Source organism: Athene noctua, chromosome 2 (assembly GCF_965140245.1).
Source record: "Athene noctua chromosome 2, bAthNoc1.hap1.1, whole genome shotgun sequence".
In the NCBI taxonomy this organism is placed as follows: domain Eukaryota; kingdom Metazoa; phylum Chordata; class Aves; order Strigiformes; family Strigidae; genus Athene; species Athene noctua.
Window position 1 is genome coordinate 51,001,958 of NC_134038.1, and position 13,038 is coordinate 51,014,995.

The following is a 13,038-nucleotide window of genomic DNA, read 5'->3' on the forward strand; positions in this document are numbered from 1 at the left end:
GAGTAAAAAGAAATTATTATACTAACGACCGGACTCCTTTCCCCTGTGTCACGGTATTTGTGGTTTTTTTTCTTTTTTTTCTTTTTTTGGAGGATTTGAAAGTATTTTCCCTGATTTGGTGCTTTTTTTTTTTTTTTTTTTTTTTTTTTTTTTGAGTGGTGGTGGTGGTGGGGATCGGGAAAGGGGGAGGGGGGCTGAAAGCTTGGAAAGTTTTGGTTGCAGCTGCCTGGACAAGGCGCTGAGCCCCCCAGCCAGCCGCCGGCGGAGACAGGGAGGGAGGGCAGGAGCGAGGGAGCCGCCGGAGGAGCGCAAGTCTTGCAGGGTCTCCTCGGTTATAAGGAAGTGTAGTTTCTTATAGGGCTGAAATTGAAACAACTTCAGCTGTTTGCTTTTAGGATGTCTCGCCGCAAGCAAGCTAAACCAAGATCACTCAAAGGTAAGTACTACCCCCCTCCCTTTCCTTCCCCCTTCCCCCTCCCCCGGCCCTCTCGCTGTCTCTCTCTCTACCTCCCGTGAACGCCGCGGTGGGCAGCCCCAGCCCCGCTCCGCCGCGCTGCGCGGCTCCCTCCGCGCCCTCTCCGCCGGCGGCACCCCCGAACAAGTAACCGCCCTCGCGGCTAACAACCCCAAAATAAAGATGGGAGGGGGGTGGGGGGTGTGTGGTTTGGGGGGGGGGTCTTGGGGGAGGGGGGGGGGACGACACCCCGACCCGAAACGGCCGGCGCGACCCGGACTCGCCGCGCTGGAAAAGTTGCCGCCGGGAGACGCGGTGACAGCCCGCTGCGGCGGCTCCGCGGCGCGGCCCGGCCCGCCTCCTCCCTCCCTCCCTCTCCCTCCTTCCCTCCCTCCCTCTCTCCCTCCCTCCGCGGGTGCGGGCAGCACCGCGGGCCGCCCGCCAGCAGCCGTGCTTTTAAAATCGATAATAAAAAAGTTGCGGCTCCCCGTCCCGTCCTCTGCGCGTGTCCCGTACCCCCGCCCCGTCCTGTCCCCGGCGGGGTCCCGTCCCGGCGGGCGAGGGAAGTTTCGGGGCGCGGGGTGGGGGTGGGGCGGGCCGAAGTTCCCCGCGCGGGGCCGGAGTTGGGGCTGTGGAGGAATGTGGCGCCGGCTGTCACGTGAAGCGGCCCCTCGCCGCCGAGGGGGCATGTGTGAGGGGCGGCGGCGGGCTGCGGGGCCAGCAGATAAACACCGGCGTCAATACATAAATGAGGGGAGCGGGACGGGGGGGTGCCGGTGCGGGGCGGTGGTGCCGAGGGGAGCGCGCCCTCCGGAGCCTCGAGTCGCGGGGACTCGTCCCGGACCCCCGGAGGAGGCGGGGGGAAGCCCCGGGACCCGGAGGAGGACAAAGGGCGGCTTGTGCGGCGTTGGCGGGGCCGGCAGCGTCCCGGCCCGGGCGCCCCCTCCTGCCCCCGCCCTCGCGGCCTGGCGCGGCCGCCCCCTCCCCGCCGGCCCGGCGGGCCCCTCGCCGCCGCCCCTCGGCCCGCCGCGGCGCGGGGTGTCGTTCGTCCGCCCGCCCCCCGAGGAGCGGGCAGCCCTTGGCCGCCCCCCGTCCCCGTCCCCACCGCCCCCTCTCCGCCTCAGGAGCCGGGAGCCGTTGGCCGCCCCCCGAGGAGCCGGGAGCCGTTGGGCTCGGCGGCCGGGCGGGCAGGGGCTGCTCCCCGCCAGCGAGCGGGGAAGGAGGCTGAGGGTGGCTGTCACCTCAAATAAACATCTCTCTCTGGATGGGCGCGTTCCACCCAGGTTGGTCTGTACATTGCAGTGAAGTTGAATAAAGCCTGGGTTGCGTCAGGTCAGAACATCTCTAAGTTGTCTACTTTTTGGGGGGGTGGGGGCGGGAAGGAGGCGGGGGGGCTGGGGGAGGAAGGCCTGCGGAACTGAGGGCAACTTGTGCGGCGCGGGGGGGCTGCTTGTGCCGGGAGCGCGGAGCCCGGCGAGCCCCCGGCCGGGGATGTGATCCTGAGCCGCTTCGTGGCTGACGGCAGGCCTTGTTTTCTTCTCGGCTAGGCTGGCGTGCACCAGGAGTTAAGTGCCTAGAAACCAGCGCAGCTTCATAGTTAGAAAGCAGGAGCGGGGTCTGCTTTTATGGACTTGTCCGGGAGGACCTGGCAAAAAACTGCACTCCCTTCGTTTTGAAACAACTCTTTCCAGGAGTTCCCTCTTCAAAGTCTTCCTGTTGACTTTAGTGAGCTTTAGACCAGGCTTTAATTTTTTTTTTTCTTCTTTATTTTAAACGCTCCAGATATTTTAAAAGGGAATAAAGGGCGCCTTGAATTTACTGCTTTACCTGCTGCTGCCGTCTGTATCTAGTTTACCGAAGTTTGCGCGGTTCAGTAGTGCTTTTGTTTGGCATCTTGTGAAGAACAAACGAGCCGCTCTTCCCTTACCTTTTAAAAATGATACCACAATGAAAGTTCTGTTGCTTGGGCGCGCACTTATATTCCGAGCTTCCCAGGGAGGATTTATTTACGTGCGCATAAGAGTTTTGGAGCCAGTAGGAGAGCGACCAATTAACCATATTTGCAAGAAGATGCTGGGAAACTTTAACTGCAGGCTAGGCTTAGACCTCCAAGTATTAAGTGCAAAGGAATAAGCGTTCAGAATTAATTGGGAAATGGAGGAAAGTCTTCTCCTGCTAGACATTGGTCATGGTTTTACTCTGGTTTATTTGTTAGCTGCGTTACAGAGAGGAGGTTAGTTTCAAATATCTTCTTGTAAACATCACACTTAATTTAAAACAAAAGATACAGCTTCCATTTTATGTGGAGGTATGGGCTTTGCCTTTCTTACTACGTAGTATCAGTAGCCTGAGAGTCCCTAAAATGAGAAAACAGCAACATTGTACGATTCAGATGGAGTAGCTTGGATTTGCTGACAATAAACTACTGTCTTAAGAAAACCGCTTAATGTTCAGGGTAGAGATGATAGAGATTTCTTTACAGTGTCTTATTTACTATTTTTCAACTAAAACCAGGCAGTAAATCAATCATCAAATGTAATTACTGCTGCAGTAATTACCTTTGGGGAGTAGGTTATCATTTTTGGTGGCCTTTGTTCAAATATCTTTTTCATTTTCCTGTTTTATTTTCCTTGAATCATGTCAATTTCTGAGTGGATTAATAGTATTCCAGAAGCAGTCCGATTGTAAGATTTCTGAAAGGGCTAATAATGTGATTTATCTGGGAAGTTGAAAGATGCTTGCACAGACATAGCATTTAAATTCATTGATAAGAGTCTGCCCATCAATTATTACATCTTCGTTTTTAGTGAACAATCAAAAGCTGTAACTAATGTTGCGAGAAGTTCAGCTGTAATTCCAATGCATCATTTATTTAAAATCCTTATTTCTTAAGTATTACTGATTCAGTCAGTACAAAATATAGTTCTACAGTTTAAAAATAAACAGTATTTTAAATAGCTTATCTGAAAAACTATTCTTTGAATGTATGTAAATGGGTTATTTAAACTCATGAGTGCTGTTTTACATCTAAATAAAATATGGAGTTACGCATTACATTTCCAATTTGTCATGTACTTAGCAACCCTTTCTGGGAGGAAGATATAAGAGATATTTTTGATATGTCTGTCACTTTTGATAACTTAATTTGAAACTTATATCTTAGGGGAATACTGATACAAGGCAGGTAAATACATTAAAACAAAATGACAATTGAGTTTTTTATATTGTATGCATGAAACTAATGTTCATCTGAAATGGTGGGTGTTAAGAACTTTGCTAATGACTAAATTTCTTCTATTTCTTGAAAATACACTTTTTTGAATTACCCTGGTTTCTGTTTACATTCCTTTTCTATCTCTTTTTCTCTCCCCCCCCCCTTTTTTTTTTTTTCCCTGTTTTGGTTTCTTGCCAACTTTGGTCTGACTGTCCCCCAGCTCTTGGTGAGGATTGCATCTCAGGTTTGGATCTAGGGAAGAAAAAAGGCATGGCTAACATTAGATAAGCCCCTTTACTATTTAAGAATAGTAAAAACATCTTTCCAAGCAAAAATAAGATTTTCTGGGAAAAGCACTGTCTCTTACAAATATATTACAGGGTTGTGGCAAAAAAAAAAAAAAAAAAAAGTCTCAAAAGGAGAATAAATTATTTAACTTCCCCAAAAACCTGTAATTTGAACATCTTATTTTACTTTATGAAGGAGGAATTAAAGTTCAATTGCCAGGTTCTTCTAGGCAGAGGAAGGATCAGTTGCATCAAACTCATCAGTCCTGACCTATATTTCATTCTACTGATTCATTTATCCCGTTTCCTTGGCTAGTTTCAGAAAAAGCAAAAAAAAAAAAATCTATTAGGTATCATTGACCTGATCAAAATCACCTAATGCGTTTGGTGGGGGAGGGAGGATAGCGGGAGAAAAGCAGGTGGGGAAAGATAAGTCAGAGATTCGATACTCGGGTAGAAGCCCCGAAAGAGCCACTGTGCAAATGAAGGGTATTGAAGAACAGCAATTGGTATGACTCCTTAAACTCCTAACACCTAAGGGCAATGCCATTCCCTAAGTAAAACCGTGCTGGAGACCCCCTGAGATGAGAAAGCAAGGGCAGGGGAGAGAGCAGCTCGTTTGTATCGTGTTTAACTTGGCCATTTGAATGGTGAACCTTTTTTTGTGACTTGGCGTGCTTTGTAGGTATCACACTTAGGTTACTGACCGCCTCCCCCCTCCCTCCCCATTCTGGTTTATGGGATTTTAGTTTTGGGAGGGCTTGAGTTTTTTCCTTCTGCCCTTACTACCGGCTTTTGATGAGAAACTTTGTTTAAAAACAGTTACAAAAATATAGTCACTTGCAAAGAAAACTTGATGTTCTTTATACAAACCTGAATGAAAATGTAGTCCTATTAAATGTTAAACCTGGGTTTCTCTAAGCTAAAGCCAGGTAGTATTCATTGTGCTAAAGTCACCCGTGAAAAATCACTGAAATTGTAGGCGTTAGATAAGCCATCACAAGGAAACCAGAACTGTCCCACACATTTAAAAGAAGCGCCGGATCTCTGGAAGTGATTTCTATTTGAAAAAAAAAAAAAAAAAAGAAAAGAAATACTTTCTTATTACTTTAAAGTAAATTTTTACTCATTGTAATTTTGTATCCCACATTGGACTGCAGAAGTAAAATTACTGAATGTTAGATCCTAGAAAGATGAGAAGGAAAAATTTATCGGCTATATTTTACTAATATATCTATGTTCTGCTTAAAGAAGGCTTGTATCTTGAAATATTTTGGCAAGCCCAGAGTGTCTCTTAAAGTTGTTCCTTCTTTTTGAGGAAACCTAGGTACTCTTTCCATCCCGACTGAATTTACAACTGCAACTCAATTCATGCAAAGGGTTGGTGAACTTAATAAATGTACCTGTGTTTTAATGTGACTTGTTTTTTTCATTATAAATTCGAAGCAAAAGGATGTTTTTCGTACAGAGGTGCAGGTGGTGGTGTGTAGTACCAAGGAAGGTAAAACAGTAGTGGATTAAAACAAAAATCTTATTTAATAGCAGCAATAGTTTAGAAAGAATCTGACATTCGTATCCTCTTCAAATGGTAGGCTTTACTGTGGATCTGTCAACTATTTGAATGTTTATTCTCAGCCCCAACCCTCCCCAGCTTCCAAATTGCATGGACTAGACTTGAAAGTCATTAGATTGTCTGCTGATTAGACTATAATCAATCCAGCATAAACAAAAACAGCAATTAGTATTGGCATGGTTTCTGTGAACTTGACATAGAGTTTCAGTATTGCCAGTCCAAAGAACTTTTTCTGAACGGGCCGTTTTCAGGAACTATGTTATTTTGGCATCATCATTTTATAGGGAGGGAACAAAAAATTCATAAGATTCCATTTGGCCTTGAAAAGCAAAAACATCTGTTTGATGCATGAGTGGATTGCTGGCTTCTATTTGGCCATCCAAAAAAGGGCAAAAATTAAGATATCGAACATGAAAGAGTACATGAAAAAAACAAATTACAAAGAGGATTTAAGATTAGCATCTTTTTATAATGCAGGCTATTTATAGTGTTCCCTTTTTGACTTGCCAAAGCAAGCCCCAGCTCCTTTATATATTAAGAAAATCCGTAACAACAAAACTGTTCCTAACCTTTAGTAATACTCATTGACTTTGGCAACGCATAGCGGTATCGATGGTCTTGATTAGCTGAAGGGTTACAATAATGCTACCCAGTCGTTTTTGGGGACAGCGTGAGTTCTATCGACCATCACCATCTCCTTCTTAGGAGCAGGTACTATTAGGAGTGAACATGCAAACAGCTGCATCTAAACAGCTACCGGTTGTACTCCTGCTAGTTCTCATAAAGGTGAAATCTTGTGACAAAGGCAATCTTAAGAGGCTTAGATATGCTGCAGGTTTGATTTGGTTTGATTTTGTTTTCCTGAGTTTATGTTAAGTTGTGTAAGAAGGGAAGCTGTCAGTATGGAGGCACTTATCTGACATGTGTAGGGTAACGTTACCCGCCATGATCTAAGATGTCTTGAAAGGCTTTATGTCGCTCTGTAATTCATTAAGTCTAATTTACAACTACTTTAGTAGCTCTCATTTCTTTGTTCTGAAGCACTATTCAGTATTTTGAAACTTGCGCGTTTTGGAAAAAAGTCTTCCTTTTGAATATTTGTACATGAGGAAAGGATGTAGAAGAACTGTTAACATTGTATGTAGATCATATGGATTCAGTGTTTTTTCTGTGTAAAACACTGAAAATAAGATAATTGGAATTGTTTTTTAAGATTGATTAAAATACAATATAAACACTGATACCTTAAGACAGACCTCTTAGCATCTCTTTCCAGCTGTATTTTATGGTTTCCGTTGGGAATCTGTAGGGCTACCTGAGCTCAAAATCAGCCCCACCTGGGGGTGGGGAAAATGTGCTATTTCACTTATATCAGAACTGTGGCATACTATGTATGTTTTTTCCCCAAAGGGACAACATACAGATCTACAAAGGATTGGGCTTGTTTTGTTTGGTACTGTGAAAATGTACATGTCTGTTTTCAAATATATTCTGTAGTGTGTTACTACAAAGCATTAAAGTTTTTCAGTTGCACTCTTTTACAAAAGTCAGATAGCACAAAAGCAGCTTTTAAATACTTCTAAATCATAATGAAACAGTTGGCATAGGATTCTGACAAAAGATGAACATGCAGAAGACCAGAAGAGGTGGTGAGGTTTGTTTTTGTCTTAACTTTAATTTTTGACAACTTGGGTTCTATTTCACCTCAAGTGTGAGTAATTATGCTAGTTTAGCAGTTATTAGAGATGAAAGAAATTCTGTTAGATATGAGTCTCCTAAACTTCAGTAGCTTTAGTTTTAGCCAGGATAATGATCAAGGAGTAGTTAGCCATATGCCTAGGGACTATGCTGTAGCAAAAAAAAGATAGGGCTGATCTTGGGGGTATCCTTGTTACAACATGTTATAATTAACATTTTCATTCAGCCCTCCTACTTTCCAAAAAAATCTGCTTTATGTTCTTCTGTGCGCACATTAGTAAGACTGCACAAAATTGCCCTCTTCCAATTGGTTTTTGAACCAGGTCCTTTGTCCTCAGTATTTAGTCTTAGTTAATACTGGTCACTTTTTTTCCCCCTCACTTCACATTCCTTTAGTTTCAAACACTTTTTTTTCCCTCTCTACTGCATAATTATGGAGAAGAAGATGTAGAGGATTTTTTTTTCCCCCCTCCTTTTTCAGGATTTAGTCCAGGTTATCCATGTTCTTCTGGTGTGTGCACATTTGAGCCTTTTAGATTCTCCTTCAGCTAGAGTGATGTTGTGCATGCTATCCTGCAACTTTTATTTGTACAGTTGAATCCATATAATGTGTACTCAGAAGGGTTATTACTTACCAATTCTGCACAATTAATGCCCAGGGAAATTTTAGATTTTTGGGGGGATGTGTCTTCATTGTGTTTTTTTCCCCTTTTTTTTTTTTTTTTTTTTTATCATGGGAGTGGGACAGAGGGGTGTTTTTTGAGTAAGTGATTCATCTAATACTTTCACTTTTAAATATAGGTGCAATTAGGTGTAATTTCTCTTTTTAAGGTGAGGATTCTTAGTCCTTCAAGATTTTTTAAAGTCATTTATGTATCTGTTCATATAGTGTCTTCCCCACCCTCATTTCTTCTTTTTTAATGTGATAGGGCCTTACTATGGTTCTTTAAAGTATCAGTAATAACTAGTTAGCCTTCTTACAAATTTGAAACAATCCTGGTCATTAGTTAATCATCCTCTTGACTGAAGCAGAACACCTTTTTTGCCCTGAGGACGAATGCACAGGATAGTGAGGGTATTGGTGTCTTCCCTCCTTTCCAAACCCCATTTTTGGAGAGTTTATTCCCATGTCAGGCAATAACCTGGAAGAGGAATTTTGTCCTTACCAAACAGGAAGTTCAAAATCTCTCTCCTACTACAGATGCTGTGTTACACACGAGTGTGGAAAAGCTAGAGCACTTTTAAGACTAAATGTCTTCGTTAACTGCACAATAGATGGCTTTTGAATACAGTCCCTGAAACTTGTGCCCTTACTATTATTAGGTTTTGTTTTGCCAGGAAAATAGATTTCAAACAATGCATTCCATTATAATTGATTTTTTTAGTTTTGATTTTGTTTTTCATTTCTTTTGGTAACCTATCAAGTTCAACTTCCATTATTGACTCATTAACTTCTTGAAAGGAACTTTAAAAACAAAAATAAAATACCTGCTGTGTTGCTGGACTGGGTGATGTGATGTAGTGAGGCAGTGTCCTTGGGAAGACTAGGCTATGCTTTGATCAACAAAACTTTCTCTGGCACTGAATGATGATAGCTGTTTTGTTTTGGTTTTTTTTTTTTGTTGGGTTGTTGTTGTTTTTTGTTTTTTTGTTTTTTTTTTTCCAGAGTCAAGTGAATTTCTAACTTTGATAGTGGCAGTAGGAAGGAGGAGGGGGTGGGGAAGTTAATTATTTTCCACCTCCAAAGAATACAATTGCAAGGAAGGAACTTTCTGATTCACTGGTTCCAGGACAACAGGATGTCAAGATCCATGCCTGATGTAACATTTTCACTGTGAAGATGGGAGGAGGAAATAGGGTGCTATTGGTCTGTGCATGCAGCCTCTGGGAAGGGATCCTGTTACGTGAGTTATAAAGAGCTAGAGCATAGGAAAACATTTGGTCTGTGATTTCTGGTGAATCTGTTGAGCAGAAGACTTGCTTGCCAGATACAAATGTAAATCAGTGAAGAAAGGTCAGAAACCTCTAAGGCTAGGTCTAGAAAAAAGGGCTTGCATGCTGCAAGATGCTAGTACTGCAGTGCTTAGTTTACAGGTGCCTGGTTGCCTAGTGGAATAGTCAATTTGCATGAGGCATTTGGATTATTTATATAATTCCATAGGTATTATATGTATCTTCTATAGGTTTAGGAGTTTACGTTTTTGAGTAGGAACTACCTTAAGGAGACAAACCTGTAAGGAATAGTGAATCTTACCTCCTTCCCTGTTCTAGGTGTGGGTGACTTAGTGCAGTAGGGTATCTCACAGCAGTCACATATCTGATCCAGCCTTTTGGAGATAGGGAACAGGTTGAAGGAAGTGAGGGGTTGTGCTGCTGCTCTTCCTCTCCCCTTTACTGAAGAGGGAGAGTTATTTGCTCTGCTAGAATGTGAGAGGCGGGGGTTCTGTTCTGTGCTTTGTCTAAGAGTGTTTGAATCTGTATCTCACAGGGAGTACATCAGTCATTACACAGCAGCATATTGTGCTATGAGTGTGAGTTGCCCTTTTATTTTTGTCAATTATGTTTCCCTTTTCAAAAGCGTAATTAAGTATTTGTTGGACGAGAGGGTGAGAAAGAGCACTCATACACAAGACTCATGGCTCTAATGGCTTGAGTACCAATGAAGAAAGAGGAGACCTGGATCCTGGTCTGCCAAGTACTTACTGCAGTATTACTTCTGATGGACTATTTCAGTGAAACAATACCTGGAGTCCATGTGTCCCACTTCCCATGTGGGTGCCCTAACCACAAGTCTAAGGTGTTGTGCTAATTCTCCTTCTTTCCAGTTCACTGAATATTGTAGATGAGGTATGGAAGCTTCAACAGCAATAAATGAGTGCACCTCAAGTCTGAGGGTAAGTGCTCTTTCTTAGGAAGCTCATGACATGACTACAAATCCTTCTGACAGAGAAGAAAGTTGAGCTGGTGCCACCCACATCCTGGGTGAGTGATCTAACTAGTGCGTGTGGGCAAGAGGGGGAAAGCAAGAGGTATTTCAATGCGCACATTTTCTGCCATTATCTTGTAGCAACCAGGGAATGGTATGTAAACTCTGAAGAACCAGCCCATAAGACTGTGTCCAAAGCCAGGGAAGGCAGGAGAATATTTAATCTTCCACTAGCCAGCTGCGGTGGGGCTTGGGTTTGATTTCAGTGTTGAGCTGCACAGCACTGAGAAAGCCTGGATGATAAAACTGTAGATACTGCCTGCCCTGAGTGGCATCTAAGCAGAACTGACAATTTAGAGGCAACGTCTCCTCACTAGTTTTGGGGCTTCTAAGCTCCTTTGTGGATATAGACCAGAGTGCTGTTCTACATGATGGAAAGTCATCTAGAACAGAGCAGAGAGTTTGAGAGATCAAAAAGAAACTTAAAAAACCCTGGTACACAACAGATGGAGATCTCTGGTAAATCAGGGGTAATCTCAGTTGAAAGGAGGTGGGTTTTTTGACTCAGATAAATGTACGTCTTTAGCTAATAGATCTAAAGCATGCATCTGTATTTTGTTTTGCTGTTGGAATGCTATTACACAACCCAAACTCTTCAATTTAAGTGCCTCATTTTAAGCAGATAAATAAATGACTTAACTTTCAAAGGCAATGATCATCTACTGTAACCTTTACTGTAGGTCCTCATAGCCCTTCCTTACATCACCTGACCTCAGATTTGTGTAATGTTGGTTACTTTGAGATTCTGTGATCCATGCGTCAGTTTGATTCAAATTGCTCTCTTGCTGAGTTTAGGCTTTTGTAGACATTGTTTAATGAATTTTCTCTCTTCTAAGCACAGATGAAAATAGAGGTCTGTAGAGTACCAGAAATTATTGGTTATGTCCCTCTGAGCTTAGGTGATACATAGTTTCAGTATACAGAGAGGAATCACTCTGAAAGCATTTTTGTTAAGTATTGGGTTTGGTAATTAGGCTTAAAATTTATCTTAGCCTCCTAACTTCTGTCTTTCCTCAAAATAGACTTGATGCTCACAGTCATATTGTCAGTAATGGAAGTGGAATACTCGGTTTAAGACAGGCAGGACAGCTGAAAGTCATCAACCTGGTACTGAGAATTGACTTGCAGAGAGATTCCCTCTTACTTTGCTAATTCTCACTATGGTCCTCAATTGGACTCGGAGATCCGTTATAATCTGTTACATTGCATGATAGAGAGTCTTAGGGATGTCTGGAATTTACTTGAGGTTTATAAAAAGCTTTAAGGTTCTTTGGAGAAAAGTACTTTTCAAAATCTATCATACCATTATTGGTTTACTTTAAACAATAAAAATATGAGTATATGTAGATGTGCCTTAATCTGGTTAAAAGGTGTATGATTAGGGAGGCAAAGTTTGCATTCTGGGCAGGATTAATTAATTTACTACCTCAACTATGCAAAAAAAAGATACAGCACCCCCACCCCACCCCGTAGCTTTGGGGAGGTTTCTGTAGAATTCTCCCTCTGCTGCAGGAAAGAGCATCTTCTGCCTTTTCTGCACACAATGTTATGTAAAACTGAATGTCTTTAGGCTGTCACATTTGGATACCGTCATTCTTGAGATCAAGGGTTGGAAGAATATCCAAAGGATTTCTTAAGCACTTAAGTGTATTTATTACTTTTATGTTTATGTGCTGCCTAGGAAAATACTTTATTTTAGCATAAGAATAATATTTTCCAACCACTGCAGTCTAATTGGGAACTCCTAATTCAGTCTTTCTACAAGAACATTAGGGGAAAAAAAAACCCAGGCTCAGTGTTGGGACAGACTAAAGAGAGGAGTAAAAAATATGAATGCTGAGAGGGGCTTTGTCTTCTGGAAATAGCAAAGGCAAGAAGAAAAATGCTTTATATAACAGGAATCTTTTAAGGAAAATAATAATTTCCAATATCAAGAGAACACTGTTACAATGCTAGGGAGGTAGAAATAGGAAAAGGAGTGTGTCACAGCACAAAGGAAAACAAATCAGAAATACAAATATTCATGCATATGATTAATTGGATTTTTATACAGTTGTGGCTACACACAGAACTAATTTTCAGTAGAGTTCTGGAATGTAGATATTTGAAATGTTAATATGCAAATGTATTTCTTTTTCCAACTCTTCTCACACTGAAGTCATTGGGTGCATATATACATTTGGGAGTCAAAATGGTAATCAGGTTTCTGGCTAGGAGCTGATAGATGTGTACTGATACCAGGTGAAGCTGTTCAGAAAACAATACTTTCTTAGTAGTTTTGAGCTTTGATGAATGTCAGTTATCTTAAAGGATATTATGAAGCAGTCTGAAATGGTTGTTGACTTCCAGGAGTCACCCCCTGAATTGCTGCTTGCATGTGTGGCGTAGCCAGGTGTGAAATCCTGCGCTTGCATGTGTTGGCCAAAAGAGTTTAAAAGATGAGTCTTAGAGCACCAGTGGTACTTAGGGAGAGAAGAAAGTGGAGGCAGGTGTAGCCTGAGCATGTGGTGCATTGACATGAGATCCTGCATTTCATACTACTCTGTAACTTCTTTAATTTCAGGTTTGTATTTTGACTGAACCCTTATGGAGATGTGTTTCCACAGCACGTTATTGTGAAGTGTGAAACATCTTCAAAATCCATTGACTTTAATAGAGTTAGAGGATACTCTGCACCTCCTCTAACTGTCTCTTAAATTTGCTTTCTGCTATGTGATTAATCTGTCTAATCATACTTAATATCTACCTGTAGATGATGGCAGTATGAATGCCCTCTTGGTTTTTATGTGGCTGTGAGGAGGAGGGAAAAGAAAAGTACAGAGATAC

General features: G+C 42.4%; 1 protein-coding gene across 8 annotated transcripts in view; it reads left to right on the top strand.

Annotated features, from left to right (window-relative positions):
• The window catches only part of ZNF521 (zinc finger protein 521), a 232,445-nt gene that overhangs the window by 1,166 nt on the left and 218,241 nt on the right, over window positions 1–13,038 (top strand). For 3 of the 8 annotated variants that reach the window (XM_074899052.1, XM_074899053.1, XM_074899056.1), the window contains exon 2: window positions 396–436. The exons of 2 other annotated variants lie outside the window; for them this stretch is intronic. In XM_074899052.1, coding sequence (XP_074755153.1) covers window positions 397–436 — 40 coding nt within the window. In that variant the 5' untranslated portion in view covers window position 396. Of the gene's footprint in view, window positions 1–225; window positions 437–13,038 lie in introns of those variants that run through there. 3 more of the 8 variants (XM_074899050.1, XM_074899051.1, XM_074899054.1) reach the window with 2 other exon arrangements.